The sequence below is a fragment of the Phyllobates terribilis genome, unplaced genomic scaffold, assembly GCF_046119375.1.
Source record: "Phyllobates terribilis strain yellow unplaced genomic scaffold, ASM4611937v1 Scaffold_4__5_contigs__length_816908805, whole genome shotgun sequence".
NCBI classification, from domain to species: Eukaryota; Metazoa; Chordata; class Amphibia; order Anura; family Dendrobatidae; genus Phyllobates; species Phyllobates terribilis.
In genome coordinates, this window is record NW_027362764.1 from 641,730,476 (window position 1) to 641,752,750 (window position 22,275).

Genomic DNA, 22,275 nt, shown 5'->3' on the forward strand with positions numbered 1-22,275 from the left:
CAATAGTATTATAAAACTGGATAAAAATGCCAAGAGACTACCACAAAGCACGAGAGACCGGGGAGCAGCGGGAGAGACTGGGGGGCAGCAGGAGAGGGAAAGGAGCAGCAGGAGAGACCGGGGAGCAGCGGGAGAGACCGGGGAGCAGCGGGAGAGACCGGGGAGCAGCGGGAGAGACCGGGGGGGCAGCAGGAGATGGAAAGGAGCAGCAGGAGAGGGAAAGGAGCAGCAGGAGAGACCGGTGAGCAGCGGGAGAGACCGGGGGGGCAGCAGGAGAGTGAGAGGAGCAGCGGGAGAGACCGGAGAGCAGCGGGAGAGACCGGGGAGCAGCGGGAGAGACCGGGGAGCAGCGGGAGAGACCGGGGGTGCAGCAGGAGAGACCGGGGGTGCAGCAGGAGAGACCGGGGGTGCAGCAGGAGAGACCGGGGGTGCAGCAGGAGAGACCGGGGGTGCAGCAGGAGAGGGAAAGGAGCAGCAGGAGAGGGAAAGGAGCAGCAGGAGAGGGAAAGGAGCAGCAAGAGAGACCGGGGAGCAGCAAGAGAGACCGGGGAGGGGCAGCAGGAGAGACCGAGGGGGCAGCAGGAGAGGGAAAGGAGCAGCAGGAGAGACCGGGGAGCAGCGGGAGACACCGGGGAGCAGCCCTGACAGGTGGCGTTCCCGGTATGCAATGGGTGCTGGACGGCAGGAAGAACCCGGCATGTGACGTCACACTCTGCTAGGTACGAAAGCCTAACAGATCTAGAAACCCTACGTGTTTTGAAAACATCTCTTTTCTTAAACCCAAAAAGGACTTGAACATGCATGCGATCCTTTGATCGCACGGACACACTGCTCTGCTTATGTAGTGCTGTCCATTATCCAGCATGTCAGTGTTATAGTGACAGGTAGTACAATAGATCAGTCTTTGGTAGGTGGCAGACCTGAAGGCCATTTCCATGGCAACCATTGGCTCCCCACGATACAAGGAATAGAGTCGAGGGGAGCCAATGGACTGACATAGGAGTTTAACACTGAGAAATCGCTCACTTACATGTTAAGGTCACTATTGTAAGGGGTTAAAGGAGTTGTCTCAAGTGTGGAAGTTATCCTCTATCCATCGGTTAGGGCAAAACATCCCGATCACAGGGGTCAAATGCTGGGACCCCCACCGATCCTGAGAACTGGGGCTCTGAAGAGCCCCATGAGAGTGGAGCAGTGGTTGATCACGTGCACTTCCGCTCTATTGATTCTTAATGGGCCCACTGGAGATAGCCGGGTGCTACAATCTTTGGCACTCCCATAAGAATTCATGGGGCAGCACTGGGTCTGATCGACCTCTGCTTCATTCATAACGGGCTCTTTAGATCACTGGTTTTCCGGACTGATGGGGGTCCTAGCAGTTATGAAGTTATCCCCTATCCTTCGGATAAGGGATAACTTAAAAATTTCAAACAACCTCTTTAATTGAGCTGCTGCAAACATTGACAGCAATCACTCCCCCCTGCTGAGCAGGTTTTAGCAGTGGAGCATTGTGGCTTAAAAGTCTCCTCACCTTAATATGCTTAACATGTCACTCTCCGCAAGGAGAAACGTTACCCCTTGGTTAGCAGTGGCAAGTGAGTGTTTTCAGACAGGATTAGGAGGAAAACCTTTTCTGTGGAGTTTTTCCGCGCTGCTGAAGATTAAAGAAAATCCAATGCCAGGAGATATTATCAATGCGGTTTTTATGCAACGCATTTTGAAGTATACCATACTTCTTCTTCAGGAAGTAACCACAATATATATGCATGGTATGTGGTTATTTCTTGAAGAAGAAGTGTGATATGCTTCGAAACGCTTTGAAAAAAACAGCATTCATAATATCTACTGGCACCAGATTTTCTTCAATCTTCAGCAGCGCGGAAAAACTGCACAAAAAATGTTTTCCTCCTAAATCTGCAAACGGTCTAGTGACCCGTGGATCTGCAGCAGCTGATCACCCATTTAAATGCGCAAACTTCCACTGCATTAGGTTAGCATATCCTGTTTCAATATCAGTTAACTGTGTTGGATAAGACCCTATTTGTTCTTTTTACTCTCTAGCTCCTTTACTATGTTTTCAGACAGGGGAAGTCCTGCGGTAAACCTGGGTGCGCCCTATTTTACTAAAATAAAGTACATCCAAACTAAGTCCTCTGGATAGCAACTATATCTATTCTTCAGCACACATACGCTGTTCTCACCTTAGAGAAAGTACAAAAAAGGCTTTTGCGGTGCAAATATGAAGGTCGCCTTTTAATATATAACCGGATATATTTGATGTAATATCCCTAAGGTACATGAAGAGCAAGGAAGAGACAAGATGTTGTACAAACATTTACCGAAAATTGGTCAAAATGATCAAGCATTATGACATACTTGAAAGTAACATTTCTGTGCAATGATTTACATAATATCAGACAAATACATTGTAGTCCCATAATAAAAAGCGCATCATATTCTATGTGGTCTCTCCATAAAAGTATAAATGTTACCTGCCACAGAATTAGGACAGTCTCGTAAGACAACACTTACCATAGTTAATTAACTTGTATAAAATCCCAGACCTAACAGGAAAACAGAGGTGAACGAGCCAAGTTAAACAGACCAATTACTCCATAAACTGGTGTTCAGCTTTGTGGAACAGTGTGAAATATTAACACATCAATGTAATGTGATGTGAAAGTTGATGTGTCGAGGGAACGTAAGTCTGCAAGAGCTACACAAGTGACACAGCCCGCACACATATACCCAGTGCACGGCCGTCCTTATTACTGCATAGTGGATACATTTATGCTGATGACAAAACCTCTTTCATTGTAATAAAATCTACAAGCCCTGGACTGACGCCATTAGGACTCATTCTTCACAAGCATGGACCAGTGATAAAGGTAAAGGCTCCAATTCAATATTGCATTTGTGCCTTTTTTGTCTAATTTTTATTTTTTGCATTTGCACCGTATTCCTCTTTTATATTGCGCATTTTTTGAAGTCTATTTTATATGTGTTCACCTGTTTTTTTTTTTTTTTGTCTTCACCATTATGGACGGGGTTTTGGCTTTCCAGATGTTTTCGCCTGATTTAGCATTTGCAACTTTTCAAAAAGTTGCAAACTTTTTGTGCAAATGTTCTAGCTCTCCCCTGCAGTGATTTTATGTATGCCTTGAGTTGTTGCACATTTTTTGCCATATTTCATGAAATGTGCAACTTTTTCAACTAAAGAGTTGCAAGAAGGGTAAAAAGACAAGAATAAAGACCATTTTTGATTCCATACACAATCCATGAACCAAGTGCACCATTTTGAAGAATCTGATGCAAAAAACAGCAACGAATACCAAAAGGCAAGAAAAAGTGACTAAAAAAACCCTGTGAATGATGACATAGTGCCTCATTAAATATAGTCATAAATTATTACTAAATTGATTATTCCCTCACTTATCTGCCTACTTACTGTAGTATACATTAGAGAGAGATGGGGTTACGACAGTGTTAGCCCAAGCCTCCTGAAGTGATCAGCACCCAGTCACAAAAAAATGCTAAAAGTCAATGGACACCAATTCTATAAGCCATTTCTACTGTATTTCTATGTGAACAGATCAGGCGAGTGAATGGTCTCGTGACCAATAACAGCACGATTATGAAAGAAAATTGTGCGACTACTGGCCACAATGGGAGTTTCAAACACATGGCCAACCGGACATCTGGTCTTACCCTAAGGGCGCAGTCAGACGGCCATATAACACAGATAACAATCGCATCGCAATGCTCGGACTGGCCGGCGGCTCTCCTGACCCGAGCATGACAGCTGCATAGAAATACATGCTGTCACGTTCGGGTCAGGAGAGCAGACGGCCAGTCCGAGCATCTGTGTTATACGGCTGTCTGACTGCGCCCTCATAGTGTTCGAATAGTCAGCAGTCATAAGATTACTATTGCGTGAGATCTGCATACAGAGATATGTTGGGATTACTCAGGTCGCATTATCCCATCTTCCTTTACATAAAGAAAAAAGTAAAAAATAAAAATGCAGAGAACAGTATATCCCTGATCGACTTAAGAGTTGGCGCCAAAGGTGGGATGTGCCTCTACGAGACATTTCTTGTGTACTCAGTAGATATGACATAAATATCAGAGCTAAGAAAGTGACATTTTAATCACAATGTTATTACCAGGATTGCTGTTCAAAACCAAGAAAAATTTAAATTTCAGACGGTTCACTGCTGATCTAGAGGAAGCACAATTTATACCCAACAAAGAAGAGTCGTAGAAGTCTTTCCTTTAGACTTTCCTCTCTCTAGGATCTACCCCAAACTTAAGCCATTAACACCTTAACACAAACTGATATACATGTATGACATTGCAGGGTTGCTTATGTGTGGAAAGGGCTCAAGTGCTTCATTCTCTCCACAGGCATCAGATGTCAGCTTCATTACATTGCCAACATCTGTGTCTAACAGCAGGGTCTGGGGCGGAGCTCTGATTGCTGCTGTTAACCATTTAAATGCCATTGTTAATCTCCCTTCAGAATGACCCTGTCGCTCCCACCATGGTAATCCTGTGAAGTTCATCCTTTATAAGGTTATGTCGACAGAAAAATAAAAAAAAATGATGGCTCCTGGAAGAAAGTGAGAAAAAAATGTAAATTGGCACCAAAAGACTGTGCAAACTGTCCTAAAGGCTACAAATTGCACTTTATAGTCTGCACTTGCTGATGGAACAGAAGACAAAATAAGGATAACTGGAATTTCCATTCCAGCATATTCACATCATCTTGATAGAGAAATTTTTAGCACACTTTACAATATTTCCTGATCTTATGGCCAGACTACATACAATAATGAACTAACAGGAAAAGAAAATAGTATTGTCTTTGGAAGTCAATTAGAAATGTATGGACACAGGAATAGTAGATCAGCACTCCGTTGGCATGGTGCATGTGGAGTAAAATGTGCAGAAAGGAAGTAATTCCGGCACGCACGTGTTCAGTGAGTAATAATTGCTCTTTTATTTCATTGCCAATTCCAGTGGACGTTTCAGCCCGTCCCAGGCTTTTTCAGCCTGTCCCAGGCTTTTTTCAACATGCGTGCTGGGAATGAGAAATATATGGCTAGATAGATAGACTGTAATGCCGGTGTCTCGCATGCCTTCTCGGCGCCGCCCTACTCACTGTGTTCACCACTCTGCTTCCCCGGCGTCAGACCATCTTCCTGAGCTGCCTTGTGCTCACTGCCAGCTCTGCTCCTAGAAAATTTCCACCTGGCTATAGGGAGGCGCGGCCAGATCCTACAGGAATTTAACCCTGCTGTGTCCTGCAGGTTTTGCCTTCCCCAGCCTATTCCAAAGCAGTAGCAGGGTCATTAGGCAGCTCCTCCTACCACTCCTTGCTCAATCGTTGGTTCCTAGTTCCGACTCGACTTAAAATGGACCGACTCCGAAAATATATAATAAATTGGGTACAGTAGGTCAATGCAGTAAGTGCTGTAAATTTTTCCATAAGACTTTGGGAAAGTTATGAAATGTCCTATAAATGTCTGTTCTATTCCTGATCTAAGGGTCTACGCTTTTAGTTGAGATGAATCTGTGCTGCACTTTATGTACATGCTTAGTAGCAAGGCAGGGCTGTGGAGTCAGAGTCGGGGTGTCTGAGTTGGAGTCGGGAGTCAGGGAAATTGAGGAGTCGGAGATTAAGCTTACCGACTCCACAGCCCTGCTGACCACATCTTTGTCTTCGTCCTCCTTTACCTCGTACTCATGACTCTGACCCTCTGGTCAGCTGCTGCCGACCCGGGGACTGCCCTGGGGTGGTACCTGGTGGCTTCCTGTGGCCAAGCCTATCCTCACCATCAGAGGTTCTAGTGAATACCAGGTAGTCACTTAGTTACACCCCACCAGGGTAAGTCCAGCCTGTGGTGCAGTGGGTCCACACCAACAAGTGTTAGATAGATAGACAGACAGACAGACAGACAGACATTGATTCCTGGTACTTACAAGACAATCTATATGTTTATTAGAAAAATTCAGATGAGTCACTCGCTTCAAACACTGAGTGATGGTTTCATCTTTCCTGTTGCGGAGGTGATTGTTGGTCCGTGCGATGAGATCAACTGTCAGACGCACCATAATTACTTAGTAGAAAGAAAAGACTTGGAAAGTGTTTATGATGCTAAAATAACTGGTTCATCATTAGCCTGAAGAGAGAGAGAAAATTATGCAATATTATCTACTGCCGGTTTTCAGTTTATCTCTTATCTGTACACGTTTCCCCCGAAACATGCCAATACTAACTCTCCGAATTTACAGTGGGAATAGTACAGAACATAAAATCCATGTAAAATTTATCTGATATTTAGTGATGTTTTCCTCAATATCAGAAGGAATGCACTGACCAGACAGCTCGGACAGTGAGTCATTATAATGGATCCGTCCAGAGACAATACATTAAATATGAAGCAGGAAAATAGAATTACAACCTGCGGCAAGTACTGACGTGCCTCTACTTTATCAGATAATTTCTTAATGATAATAAATCAGCACTATCTAAAAAAAAAGTCAACAGAATTGGTATTAGGCTAAATTAATCATCTATGAACCATCTATTGAGAGGATGGGTGTTATGCCTTGTCATCACTTGAAAAGTCACTGATGACCTCTCACTAGGACCAAGTCTCAGGGCAGGAGGGGGCCCTTGATTCATGGTAACTGGATGCCCCATGTCAGGGGGCAACTACCTAGACATTTAATAAAACCAGGAGGATGCAGGGGCAAAGCATTTAATATGGCTCCATTCTCACTTCCAATTTTCACATAACATTTTTTGCAGCACAAGCTTCTATATTAATATTCCAGAACCAGCAGAGCATGTCACACAGTAGAAAGGCATTTATAACACAGAGCGCAGCCATACTTAATTGGCAAATCCACTCCGCTTGAGCTCTCATATAGCAATTTCAGGGCAACCCCAATAACACAGGATAATTACAAGTAGAGGATTTCAGTGCATGATGTGCCCTGTAGCTATTATGTGCCCTATAGTTAGTGGTATTCTGCCAGTCCTATAGTGGTGTTCTCACCGAGCTCCAAAGGGAAAATTCAGCTATGAGAAGGCATGTAAAATGCTACATACAGCACACTAAAGAGAAACATTTTTCCAGAAATGTTTCGTTTCTAAAACGGAGACCACAATCTCCAGAAAAAAAACATCTAAACTCTGCAGAGCAAGTAAAAAAATCTAGATGGCACTTGGTATGCACCCAAGCATCTGCCTGCTCAAATATCTCCAATCCGGATATCAAACTACTAAAAGGGGCATCTGTGTGCGGCACAGGATGATGCAAGGGGATTTTGTGGGTGCCACACAAAGGTCGTCAGTGCTGGACAAACTGTTAGAAAAACTTTCTGAGACTGGCACAGTATTATAAAGCGGATCAGTGAGTGGCACACTATTATATATACATACTATTATATATATGTTCAACGGTGAGTGGAACACCTAATGGTGGGCATCTCCAAGTGGCACATAGGGTCATCAGTAAGTGGAACACTATAATAAAGGATATCTCTGAGTGGCTGATTATTATAGGTGCAAATATGACTGGCACACTATTATACAGGACATCAGAGAGTGGCACATTATTATAATGGGCATATATGACTGGCACATTTTTACAGGGACAAAAATATGACTGGCACATTATTTTAGGGGCATATACGACTGGCACATTATCATAGGGGGATATATGACTGCCACACTCATAGGGGTATATATATGACTGGCACACTATTATAGGGACATATATGACTGGCACACTATTGTAGGGGCATTTATGACTGGTACATTATTATAGGGTCATGTATGACTGGCACACTGTTATAGGAGCATACACTACCGTTCAAAAGTTTGGGGTCATTTAGAAATGTCATTATTTTTGAAGGAAAAGCACATTTTTTTCAATGAAGCTAACATTAAATGAATCAGAAATACAATCTATACATTGTTAATGTGGTAAATGACTATTCTAGCTGCAAATGTCTTGTTTTTATTGCAATATCTACATGGGTGTATAGATGCCCATTTCCAACAACCACCACTCCAGTGTTTTAATGGTACATTGTATTTGCTAACTGTGTAAGAAGGCTAATGGATGTTTAGAAAACCCTAGAAAACCCTTGAACAAGTATGTTAGGCCAGCTGAAAACAGTTTGGCTGATTTGAGAAGCTATAAAATGGACCTTCCTTTGAGCTAGTTGAGAATCTGGAGCATTACATTTGTTTGTTCTATGAAACTCTCAAAATGGCCAGAAAAAGAGAACTTTCATGTGAAACTCGACAGTCTATTCTTGTTCTTAGAAATGAAGGCTATTCCATGCAAGAGGCTGCCAAGAAACTGAAGATTTCCTACAACGGTGTGTACTACTCCCTTCAGAGGAGAGTACAAACAGGCTCTAACCAGAGTAGAAAGAGGAGTGGGAGGCCTCGCTGCACAACTGAGCAACAAGACAAGTACATTAGTGTCTCTAGTTTGAGAAATCGACGCCTCACAGCTCAACTGGCAGGTTCATCAAATAGTACACGCAAAACGCCAGTGTCAATGTCTACAGTGAAGAGGCAACTCCAGGATGCTGGCCTTCAGGGCAAAGTGGCAAAGAAAAAGCCATACCTGTGGGCTAATAAAAGGAAAAGATTAATATGAGCAAAAGAACACAGACATTGGACAGAGGAAGATTGGAAAAAAGTTTTATGGACAGACGAATCAAAGTTTGAGGTGTTTGGCTCACACAGAAGAACATTTGTGAGACACAGAACAACTGAAAAGATGCTGGAAGAGTGCCTGACGCCATCTGTCAAACATGGTGGAGGTAATGTGATGGTCTGGGGTTGCTTTGGTGCTGGTAAAGTGGGAGATTTCTACAAGGTAAATGGTATTTTGATTAAGGAAGGCTATCACTCCATTTTGCAACGCCATGCCATACCCTGTGGACAGCGCTTGATTGGAGCCAATTTCATCCTACAACAGGACAATGACCCAAAGCACACCTCCAAATTATGTATGAACTATTTAGGGAAGAAGCAGGCAGCTGGTATTCTATCTGTAATGGAGTGGCCAGCGCAGTCACCAGATCTCAACCCCATTGAGCTGTTGTGGGAGCAGCTTGATCGTATGGTACACAAAAAGTGCCCATCAAGCCAATTCAACTTGTGGGAGGAGCTTCAGGAAGCATGAAGTGAAATTTCTCAAGATTACCTCAGCAAATTAACAGCTAGAATGCCAAAGGTCAGCAATGCTGGAATTGCTGCAATGGGAGCATTCTTTGACAAAAGCAAAGTTTGAAGGAGAAAATAATTTTTTCTAATAAAAATCGTTATTTCTAACCTTGTCAATGTCTGGACTATATTTTCTAATCATTTTGCAATTCATTTGATAAATAAAAGTATGAGTTTTCATGGAAAACACAAAATTGTCTGGGTGACCCAAACTTTTGAAAGGTAGTGGCACACTATTATAGGGGCATATATGACGGGCACACTAGTATAGGGGTATGTATGACTGACACACTATTATAGGGGCATATATGACTGGCACACTGTTATAGGGGCATATATGACTGGCACACTATTGTAGGGGCATAAATGACTGGAACATTTTTACAGGGACAAAAATATGACTGGCACATTATTATAGGGGCATATATAACTGGCACACTGTTATAGGGGCATATATGAGTGGCACATTATTATAGGGAGATATGTGACTGCCACACTTATAGGGGCATATATGACTGGTACATTATTATAGGGTCATATCACTGGCACACTGTTATAGGGGCATATATGACTAGCACACTATTATAGGGGCATATGACTGGTACATTATTATTGGGGCATATATGACTGGCACATTATTATAGGGGCATATATGACTGGCACACTGTTATAGGCAGGGCTGTGGAGTCGGAGGCCATTTTGATGGAGTCGGTACAAAATGGACCAACTCCGACTCCTAAAATATATAATAAATTGGGTACAGTAGTTCAATGCAGTTTGTGGGGAATATTTTTTTATAAGAATTTGGGAAAGTTATGAAATGTCCTATAAATGTCTGTCCTATTCCTGATCTGAGATGAATTTGTGCTACAGTAAATTTATCACTTAAACATGAGCCATGTATGAGGGAGTTGGAGTCGGTGTCATGGAAATTGAGGAGTCAAAGTCAGAGGTTGGCTTACCGACTCCACAGCCCTGGTTATAGGGGCATATATGACTGGTACATTATTATAGGGGCATATATGACTGGCACACTGTTATAGGGAGCTATATAACTTGTACACTATAATAGGGGCATATATAACTGGCACATTGTTATAGGGGCATATATGACTGGCACATTGTTATAGGGGCATATATGACTGGCACATTATTATAGGGAGCTATATAACTTGTACACTATAATAGGGGCATATATAACTGGCGCACTATTATAGTGGCATATATGACTGCCACACTTATAGGGGCATATATGAATGGCACACTATTATAGGGGCATATATGACTGGTACATTATTATAGGGGCATATATGACTGGCACACTGTTATAGGGGCATATATGACTGGCACATTGTTATAGGGGCATATATGACTGGCACACTGTTATAGGGGCATATATGACGGGTACATTATTATAGGGGCATATATGACTGGCACACTGTTATAGGGGCATGTATGACTGGCACACTATTATAGGGGCATGTATGACTGGCACACTGTTATAGGGGCATATATGACTGGCACACTGTTATAGGGGCATATATGACTGGCACACTGTTATAGGGGCATGTATGACTGGCACACTATTATAGGGGCATGTATGACTGGCACACTGTTATAGGGGCATATATGACTGGCACACTGTTATAGGGGCATATATGACTGGCACACTGTTATAGGGGCATGTATGACTGGCACACTGTTATAGGGGCATGTATGACTGGCACACTATTATAGGGGCATGTATGACTGGCACACTGTTATAGGGGCATGTATGACTGGCACACTATTATAGGGGCATGTATGACTGGCACACTGTTATAGGGGCATGTATGACTGGCACACTGTTATAGGGGCATACATTACTGGCACAGACTGTACAAGTGGCGATAGTGGGTGGCAGACAGGAAAGGCTGCTGCTGCTGCTGCCTGGCACAATCTGAATTTTGGGCTCAGCATACAGTGACCCATGTATGTGGGTAGCTTTCAGTCAATGTATGGGGTTTGCACTGCTTCCATCTGATGGCGGCCCCTCTCGGCCTTACCCAGGTGAGGTCTCCGTCCTGACCAGCTCCGCACGTCATGAGGCCGCCGGTACCGCTCACATAACGCTGCCGTCCTGCCGTGCACACGGGGATAACGTACAATAAGCAGCAGTAACCAGCAGGTCAAGTCACTCACCGGCCGCAGCTCCTCCAGCCTCCCGGAGCCCGCACAGCTCCATGCGCTCTATGTACACAGCCCGAACCAGCGTGCGTTACTATGGAGACAAAGCTACCGCGCAGGCGCACAACCAACCATCCCCTGCTGAGAGGAGTCTGCTACTGAGCATCCCATTGTCCCGACCGCACACACACCACGCAGAGACTTGCTGATATCTGTAGTTCCACTTCCTGCACGGCTATTCGCTGGTCTGTTGGCTCGCTGCTTTTTTGGGAAGAAATAAAACTAAACATATATATAAGGAAAAGATTATACAGTATATGTCCTTATATAAAAGAGAAAATTAATGTGTGCACCACAAGTCCCAGCAGAACTTGCAAAAGCAAGGAGCCACAGCCGATCCCCCCAGACTCCACCACCAAAAAAAACAAGAGATGAGATAAAAGGGGTTATCCACTGTTCGGGCAATCCCCACCCCCCCAATCCCTATGTTTCCTCCCAGTAGAATAATAAGGCCACGGCCCCACTATCAGTATTTGGTCAGTATTCAGTCAGTATTTTTTCTCAGGAGTGGGAGCCAAAACCAGGAGTGGGTGATAAATGCAGAATTGGTGACTTGTTTCTATTATACCTTTTCTCTGATTCTTCCTCACCTGGTTTTGTCTCCCACTCCTGAGAAAAAATACTGACCGAATACTGACCAAAACTGATAGTGGGGCCGTGGCCTTACACGTATATTCACCTCTGGTGCCGGCACTGTCAGCACTGTCTCTCTCTCAGGGATTGCGTGACATTGTTATGTCACACAATCCCTGAGGCCAATCAGCGCTGGCTTTACTCTCCTTTCCTACTGACGTGATTGACATCCAGAAGTGAGAGGGCAGCAGCACCAGCTCTCACTTCCTCCGGATGTCTGATTTGTCGGAATGAGGGGACAGTGAAGGGGCTGCTAATTGGCCTCAGGGATCGTGTGACATAACAATGTCACGCAATCCCCCAGGGAGACAGTGCCGATACCGCAGCAACAGCGCCGGCACGGGAGGTGAGTATACGTGTTATAATTTTCAGGGGAGGGGCAAAATGGATTCAGAGGGGGTTGTCCAAACAGTGGACACCCCCTTTAAGTTGAAATGATCTACTTTGATAATGCATGCCAGGAGGAAATGGGAAAAGGAGAGTCAGCTCGCCAAATGTTGTTGCACCTTGTTCGGATGAAGATTATCATGACTAAGGCTCTTTAGCTGAAATGCGTTGGTTTCTCCTATGGATATGTGGTGGTTGCCAGTATGCCAATTTAATTTTGGACTAATAAACGTGATGTTTTAATCCTATACATACTTGTCGTCGATGGAGAAAAAAATCTTCTTCTTTGCTGTATCTACTTTACTGTGGATTTTATGTGTGGAAAATCTGTGAGTAAAATCTGCATGAAATACGCAAAGTGTAAACCAAGAAGAGCGTGCTGTCAGTGAGTGCGACAGACCACAAACGGGCAAGACATGGACATGGACACAACACACGGACAATAGCCAGTTTTCCAGTGCACATGACCAATTCTCCATGCGGACGGAAGGTCTGCGTGAAAACAAAGACTGCAATGCGGATGATCACAGGGTGCTGCACAAACAGCCAGTCACGTCCACAATTTGCAGTTGTGAGTCACCCGATTTTCAATACAGCCGTCTGAACCTGACTTTGGATGAAAACTTTATTCCCTCACAAAGGTGGTGTGACGCCTCATTCTCGAAAGAGCCCTTTTAGTTTTGAGTTTACCCTGGGTGATGGGGGACTCGGTGTCGGGTCCTGTGATGGAGAGATGGGATGCAGCCGTGGCCCGGACTCGACTCGTGCTCAGGGCCGTCACATGAAAAGGAAGATGTTGTGGGATCGTCCGGGTTGAGTGGCTTATTTAACGACTACGCCACCTGTGGTGCCTAGTGAAGGGCCACCAGCGCCGCTACAGTCCGCCGAGGCCTGGTGTCGTGGCGGCCAAAGTTCTCACTGCTCCCCACAGGTGGAGCAAGGCCTCGGGGCAGACAGGCAGGATGGAAGAAGGGGGGGTAGTAGTAGTGCGGGGAGTACGGGCACCGCGTCGCATGGTATGGAGCATAATGAACAGTCCGGAGGCCATAGGGGTGAACTTCCAAGGCTTTACTCACTTAGAGATGACAGCGGGAAGGCGACTGCCTGCTCCCCGCGGAGTCCTGCGGCCACCAGGGACGGGGGTCCGACTACCTCCGAGAGAGTCCAGTGTTCGGTAGCGACCCTACACCAGAGTGTTCCTGCACTAGAGACTTCACCCTATTCCGTCTGTGCGTGTGTAGATAGGTCGGGTCTCCCTCTGAGCTCCTCTCAGGTGTAGGGGTCGGGTGGCAATTCCTCTCCATCCGATGCCCGGTGGGATCCTCAGGACCTAACCGGGCTTTCCCGTCCAGGACATAGAGTACAAGGTCGGGTGTCGGGGGCCAGTACCCCTCTTGCAGCCGGAATCCCTCTGAATAGATCAGCTAGGCGAGGATAGGTGGTGTACTCCGCTTCGTCTGCATCCTCCCCGGGACCCATTTGCTGGGGAGCCAAACTCTAAAGCTCCCGGGCCTTCTTGATCCTGGTCTTTGGCCGGGTTGAGACATTCCTTGTCTGCAACCTACCTCTCGTCCCAAGGCCAGGGTACGAGGGCTGTGTCCCTTGCTGGTGCAGGCCCACACAGGATCTGCGCTCCAGGAGGGAGGTCACATTACACACAGTAGTTGACAGCAACCAAGACCGCCTGACAGAAAAAGACCGCCAGAGACCAAGATCAAAGATGGCTTTTCTATTAAATATGAAATTTAAAGTGTAACTAACTTGTAAGTCCTCCACCCTCACCCACTAACTGGTTCCTACCACTTTGTGTTCCCCAGTCTCCCTGTAACCAGTGGAGCAGCACCTAGTACATACTAGCTCCCTCTGGTGGAGAAGTGTGGTGTTGGATGCAAAAGGTTAGGTCACAACTATCACACTGTCTTACCTCAGAGGAGGAACACCACACTCCATTTCAGAAGTGCAGCATTCCTGTGGCGGTCGAACCCTCAGGGGCGCCACAGTGGCATTTCAGCTCTCAGCAGCTGAGGCTTTCACAGGACTTAAAGGGAATGTGTCACAATTTTTTTTAATGTTTGGAAATTATGTTAAAAAGTTTAATTATAAAATATGTAAAATTAAATTACAGGGTTTTTTTTAAGAACAGTTTTGACTGAGTCACTTGGGGCTGTCATTTTTATTTGCTGGTGTGAAAGAGCATGAAACTTATACACCGCAAATACGGCAGTCCCAAATTATAGGAGACTGCGATCGGCATCTGACCCAATCCTATACCAGGGATGGAGAACCTTTTAGAGACCGAGTGCCCAAACTGCAGCCCAAAACCCATTTATTTATTGCAAACTGCCATCATGGCAATTTAACCTGAATACTGAGGTTTTAAAGGGGTTTTCCTACGAACAAAAGTTGGTTTCAAGCAATAGATCTTTGAATAGTAATAACCTCTACAATTTAATGTATTTAAATAAAATGTTCCTGTGCTGAGATAATCTTATAAATGTGCCCCTGCTGTATAATGTGTAATGGCTGTGTCTGACCTGTATGGAACATGGTCCGATCATATCCCATCTCCTGGGCAGGGGGGGAAGCAAAAGAGTATACAGATATTGCAGCATGGGATCACAGCTGATTCTTTCTTTGAAGTAAAACATTGTTTAAAAACAGGTAGTGAAATGTTTTATCTCACAGAAAGAATCAGCTGTGATCCCCCGCTGTAATGTTTGTATACTCTTTTGCGTCCTCCCTTGCCCAGGAGCTGTGGTATCACCAGACCATGTCCCCGTATGGTCAGACACAGCTATTACACAGTACACATCAGGGGCACATTTACACTGTGTTCCAAATTATTATGCAAATAATATTTTCTCAGATTTTCCCAAATTACCTATATGAATTGCAGTCATTGTAATTTTCCAGTCAAATAACTATTAGAGTACAATTGAAAGGTTTTTGTACAAACTGCCTATGATAACAGTATATTTTTAAAAAAATAAAAAACTCAAACTGCACTCAAAATGCATGTTCCAAATTATTATGCACAGCAGAGTTTTCAACCTTTTCATTTTAATAAAGAACAAAAAAATGGTCATTTTTGAAATTATAAGCATTAGCAGGTTATTACAAACTGAAATCAAACAGTTTTCAACTCAAAACTTTATTCTAGGTGATGTTACATTTGCACATAGGACCCCTTGTTCGAAAGGAGCTTCTGAACTCTCTCGTCCATTGAATTTGTCAGGTTTTGGATGGTTTCTGCTTTAATTGTTTTGCATGAGGACAGAATACCCTCCCATAGCTGTTGCTTAGATGTGAACTGCCTCCCGCCATCATAGATACTCCTTTTGATGATGCTCCAGAGGTTCTCAATGGGGTTGAGGTCAGGGGAGCATGGGTGCCACACCATAAGTTTGTCCCCTTTTATGCCCATAGCAGCCAGAGATGCAGATGTGTTATGTGCAGCATGAGACGGGGCATTATCATGCATGAAATGATCTCGATGGTCCAGATGGATGGAGTGGAGGGTGGCTGGTTGATGGACACCCCATACAAACACGGCTATGGCGCTAACAAGGAGGAGGTGGAGTAATGTTTGGGCTGGAATCATGGGGAGAGAGATTGTCGGCCCTTTTAGGATCCCTGAAGGGGTAAAGATGAACTCCATAATGCAAATTGAGTTTATCAAACAGCACTTCCTTCCATGGTTCAAGAAGAAGAACCGTGCATTCCGCAGCAAGATCATTTCATGCATGATAATGCCCCGTCTCATGCTGCACATAACACATCTGCATCTCTGGCTGCTATCGGCATAAAAGGGGACAAACTTATGGTGTGGCACCCATGCTCCCCTGACCTCAACCCCATTGAGTACCTCTGGAGCATCATCAAAAGGAGTGTCTATGACAGCGGGAGGCAGTTCACATCTAAGCAACAGCTCCGGGAGGGTATTCTGTCCTCATGCAAAACAATTGAAGCAGAAACCATCCAAAACCTGACAAATTCAATGGACGAGAGAGTTCAGAAGCTCCTTTCGAACAAGCGGTCCTATGTGCAAATGTAACATCACCTAGAATAAAGTTTTGAGTTGAAAACTGTTTGATTTAATTTTGTAATAACCTGCTAATGCTTATAATTTCAAAAATGACAATTTTTTTGTTCTTTATTAAAATGAAAAGGTTGAAAACTCTGCTGTGCATAATAATTTGGAACATGCGTTTTGAGTGCAGTTTGAGTTTTTTATTTTTTTTAAATATACTGTTATCATAGGCAGTTTGTACAAAAACCTTTCAATTGTACTCTAATAGTTATTTGACTGGAAAATTACAATGACTGCAATTCATATAGGTAATTTGGGAAAATCTGAGAAAATATTATTTACATAATAATTTGGAACACAGTGTATAAGATTATCTCAGCACAGGAACATTTTATTTAATCACATCCAATTGTGGAAGTTATTATTATTCCAAGATCTATTGATTAAAATCAACTTTTATCCTTGGGAAAACCCCTTTAACCCCTTTCTGACCTTGTCAGTAATAGTACGTAGCTGCGCCCTGGGCCTATAGGGCCAGCTACGTACTATTACGCGCGTTGTGATCACCCCACACACAAGCGGTGCGGGCCATCGCCGCTGGATGTCAGCTGATTGTCACAGCTGACACCCGGTGCTATGTGCCAGGAGCTGTCCCGCACCGCTGCTGGCACATTAACCCCCACAATGCTGCGATCGTGAAAGTGAAAAAAGCCAGAAAGTGAAAAAAAAAAAAAATTTAAAAAAATATATATAACAAAAAGAAAAAAATAATCCCCAAAAAATAAAAATATATTGTACTTATAATATTTATTTATTCTGAAAAAAAAAATACACATATTTGGTATCGCCACGCCCGGAACGACCTGACCTATAAAACTGTCCCACTAGTTAACCCCTTTCGTGAACACGGTAAAAAATAAAAATAAAAAACGAACCAAAAAACGATGCTTTATCATCATACCGCCAAACAAAAAATAGAATAAAACGCGATCAAAAAGACGAATGCAAATAAAAATGGTACCGCTGAAAACGTCATCTTGTCCCGCAAAAAATAAGCTGCCAAACAGGTCCAACGACCGAAAAATAAAAAAGTTATAGCTCTCAAAATAAAGCCATGTAAAAACAATTCTTTTTTCTATAAAATAGTTTTTATTGTGTAAAAGCAGCAAAACATAAAAAAATATATAAATGTGGTACCGCTGTAAACGTACTGACCCAAAGAATAACGCAGCCTTATCAATTTTACCACACAGCATAAAAAAATTAAAAAAAATCCGGAATTGTTGTTTTTTGTTTATTCTGCCTCCCAAAAATCGGAATAGAAAGCGATTAAAAAATGTCACATGGCCGAAAATGGTACCAATACAAACGTCAACTTGTCCCGCCAAAAAACAAGCCATCACATGACTCTATCAGCCGAAATATGGAAAAATTATAGCTCTCAAAATATGGCGATGCAAAAACTAGTCTTTGCAAAAAAAAGCGTCTTTTAGTGTGTGACAGCTGTCAATCATAAAAAACGAAATTAATCTGGCATCGCTGTAATCGCACCGACCCGAAGAATAAAGTCATCTAATCACTTATATCGCACGAGGAACGGCGTAAATAATAAACTCTAGGGTTAGAGTTGGGCTAGGGTTGGGCTAAGGTTAGGGTTGGTCTAGGGTTAGGGCTAGGGTTAGGGCTAGGGTTAGGGTTGGGCTAGGGTTAGGGTTGGGCTAGGGTTGGGCTAGGGTTAGGGTTGGGCTAGGGTTTGGCTAGGGTTAGGGTTGGGCTAGGGTTTGGGTTGGGCTAGGGGTAGGCTAGGATTATGGTTGGGCTAGGGTTGGGGTTGGGCTAGGGTTATGGTTGGACTAGGGTTAGGGTTGGGGTTGTGCTAGGGTTGGGGTTGTATTAGCATTGGGCTTAGGGTTGTGTTGGGGTTGGGATTTTTACAAAAGTAAAGAAAAAAAAAATGACGACAATATGGGGAATAGTGTGAGGGCAAGTGCTCGCTACTTGAGTTTGCATCTGGTGCTTGGGTATGCACCGAGTATCGCGGGTGCTCGTGTCTCCGCCCCATATGTTTTGCAGCTCTTATACAGCCAAAAAAACTCACGGGGATTGCCTGCCATGCACGAGCGATCCCCACATGTTTTTTTTGGGTGTCTAATAACCGTGAAACATGCGGAGCGGGGACTCGAGCATGTTACTTGAGCACCCAAGATACACGGTGCATACCTGAGCACCAGATGCAAACTCAAGTAGCGAGCACTTGCGCTCAAGACTAATGACAACTTATTCAATATGATGACCTAATGTTATCAAATTCTGTGTCGCACCTCTGGGTTCAAAATGTTCACTATAGCCCTTGATAAAATCCTTGAGGGGTCTAGTCACTTCTGGGGGGTTTCCACTGTTAAGGCGCATCAGGGGCTCTCCAAACGCAACATGGCGTCCGCTCTCAATTCCTGCCAATTTTGCGTTCAAAAAGTCACACAGTTCTCCTTCCCTTCTGAACCCTGCCATGTGCCCAACAGTGTATTTTCCCCACATATGGGGTATCGGCGTACTCAGGAGAAATTGCACAAAAGTTTTTTGGGTCCATTTTCTCCTCTTACATTTGTGAAAATAAAAAATTTGGGGCTAAAACATTATTTTTGTGGAAAAAGTTAGATTTTTTTTATTTTCACAGCGCTATGTTATAAACTTCTGTGAAGCACCTGGGGGTTCAGGGTGCTCACCACACATCTAGATAAGTTCCCTGAGGGGTCTAGTTTCCAAAATGGTGTCACTTGTGGGGGGTTTCCACTCTTTAGGCACATCAGGGGCTCTAAAAATGCAACTATTTATTCAAGCAAATTTTACATTCAAAAGTCAAATGACGCTCCTTCCCTTCCGAACCCTGCCGTGTGCCCAAACAGTGGTTTTCCCCAACATATGGGGTATAGGCGTGGTCAGGAGGAATTGCACAACAAATTTTGGTGTCCATTTTTTAATTATACCCTTTCGAAAATAAAAAAAACTGGGGTCTAAAGTAACATTTTTGTGAAAAAAATAAACGTTAATTTTTTTTGTCCACATTCCAAAAATTCCTGTGAAGCACCTGAAGGGTTAATAAACTTCTTGAATGTGGTTTTGAGCACCTTGAGGGGTGCAGTTTTTAGAATGATGTCACTTTTGGGTATTTTCTGTAATAAAGGCCCCTCAAAGTCACTTCAAATGCGATGTGGTCCCTAAAAAAATGGTTTTGTAAATTTTGTTGTAAAAATGAAAAATCACTGGTCAACTTTTAACCCTTATAGCTCCCTAACAAAAAAAATTTGGTTACAAAATTGTGCTGATGTAAAGTAGACATGTGGGAAATGTTATTTATTAACTATTTTGTGTGACATATCTCTCTGATTTAAGGGCATGAAAATTCAAAGTTTGAAAATTGCGAAATTTTAAAAATTTTCGCCAAATTTCCGTTTTTCTTCGCAAATATACGCAAGTGATGTCGAAGAAATTTTACCACAATCATGAAGTACAATATGTCATGAAAAAACAATCTCAGAATCAGTGGGATCTGTTGAAGCGTTCCAGAGTAATTACCTCATAAAGTGACAGTGGTCAGAATAGTAAAAATTGGCCTGGTCAATAATGTGCAAACCACCTTGGGGGGTAAAGGGGTAAAGTTTAGCTCCCAACTGTCCGGTGTTCTATTTATACTCACGTCATCTCACTCCGTAGCTCCTCCTCCTCGGGGGCGGGGCAGCTCACTGGTCAATTAATAAATTAAATTATATTACTCACCTCTTCTTTCTCCTGTGATCACATCTCCTTGGTACTCAAGCTTACATCCAACTGGGATCTCAATGTCCAGAGTCTGTAGCTTAAACCACTGAGCTACAGCTCTCAATGGTGACCATTGGGAGAATTTAGTTATCTTGAATCCAGAAGCAGCTCATACAAGTCCATAGAAATACATTGTGTATAAAAATGTATTTTTATGGTGCCTGTATACTGAGCAGAAGGAAAACATTTTTTTTGGTCCTATAAATAAAAGAAGTACATTTATAGGCATTTTTTTCTGTGAGTCCCTGGTCTTGAACCCACAACCTTAAATCATTAATGACATAAACACTTAACCTGCAGAGTCACAAGCTCAAGTGATTTTGTTGCTAGAATTTTGTCTACTTGATCTGTACTGCAGCCTCTAGCTAGGCTGATAGAAATACACTGCTGGGTACAATATATGTATTTTTATTCTACATGGAGAATAAGGCTATGTGTGCACGTTCAGGATTCGAATGCAGAAATTTCTGCAGTGTTTCTGCATCTCTTGGCAGGAAAAACGCTGCAGAAAAAACTTGCATTTTGCCGCGTTTTTGATGCGTTTTTTAATGCGTTTTTTGGATGCGTTTTTGGACATCAATGAATGCTTTTTGGAGCTAAATAAAGATATTTGAAAAAAGAAACGTGGGACATCGCTTCAACCCTTGGATTAGCATCAGACCTGGGGTGAGTATATTGGTTAATTTAAATTATTAAAGAATGTGTCTGTTGTATTTCATATAAAGTGTTCACTCTGTGTGTTTGCTTATTTAACTCTTTACTTTACTTTAATTAGCTTTTAGTAATGAAAGAGTCTAGTTGACACCTTGTCCTCAACAAACAAAAGGGCTAGGTGTCAGTTAATCCCATACACCCAATCTCATTAGCATTTCCATTCAAGTCATTTCTGGGGCAGCTGGGAACTGCTATTTTTAGCCTAGGAAGGTGCCATTAGGCAAACATGTTGCCTGGCTATTATTAACAGCTCACAGCTGTTTCATTAGGTGCTAAATTCTCACGAACAGCAAAAGCAGCATATTTTATTCGTTCACATACGACAGCACCACGAGAGAGGGGATACGCCCACCAAGAACAGGAAACCTACAGGCTTAAAAGGGCGGTGCCATTCTCCCGCCTCAGTTTGGTTTCCTGCCCTTGATGGAAACCTGTGCAGGCTCATCTGTTGCAAGAAAGAAGAATCTTCCTGTCCCAGGCCTGGCCGGCCGGTTCAGTCAGGGATGCCTTCTCTGCCTCGGTTGGTCCGGGGTCCCTGGAGATTCCACGGTGGGCTCAAGGGGGCCTGCTCTGTGAGCATTCAGGGTCTGATCGGTGTCCCCTGCCTGGGGACATGCCCGGACCGCGGTGGTGATTCCCCATGCATCCAGAAGTTTTCCCACCATCTGCGCAAACAGGAAGGCAGGCACAGCCGGATGACATGGCTGAATGACGCGATGGATGACGCGGCCGGAGGCGATGCGCACGTCTGGGTGACGCGATTGGAGGTGCAACTGGGGACTGGCGGAAGGCGTGCCCTGAAAGCAGATTCATCCTGGAAAGCCGGTGTTGCGGCCAATAACACGCCTGGGGGAATGCGGTGTCAGGTAGGGGGGATGTTCCCCACCGGATATGGGAGGAGTTAACCACGCCACACAAGGGGTCAGCTGACCCGGTACCGGAGCAGTGGCCAGTATAAAAGTTACTGGCGCCACTGCTTGGGTGCTTCCCAGCCCATCAAGTGTGTCTGTGCATGAAGGAGGATATTGGTGAGCAGCAGCAGCCACTGCAGCAGCAACAAGGTCAGTTGCTGTCTGGGGAGCCCCAAGAGCTTGTGGTCCAGAGTCGCCCTCATACCAGTGTAGGGAGCAGCCGTTCCACTTATAAGGATGGCTCCACGAGGTCCAGCCAGAAAAGCTCGAGCAGAAGGAAAGTTCCTGCAGCCCCGAGG

At 43.9% G+C, this 22,275-nt stretch overlaps 1 protein-coding gene across 2 annotated transcripts in view; it reads right to left on the reverse strand.

Annotated features, from left to right (window-relative positions):
* The window catches only part of PPP1R42 (protein phosphatase 1 regulatory subunit 42), a 50,186-nt gene extending 38,621 nt beyond the window's left edge, over positions 1-11,565 (reverse strand). For both annotated transcript variants that reach the window (XR_012319952.1, XM_073676740.1), the window contains exons 1-2: positions 11,441-11,565; positions 5,986-6,185 (exon numbers count right to left, since the gene is read on the reverse strand). Coding sequence is in view for 1 of the 2 variants with exons in the window: in XM_073676740.1 (XP_073532841.1) it covers positions 5,986-6,117 (132 nt within the window). In the remaining variant the exon portion in view is untranslated. The remainder of the gene's footprint in view (positions 1-5,985; positions 6,186-11,440) is intronic.
* Positions 11,566-22,275: the final 10,710 nt, after the last annotated feature.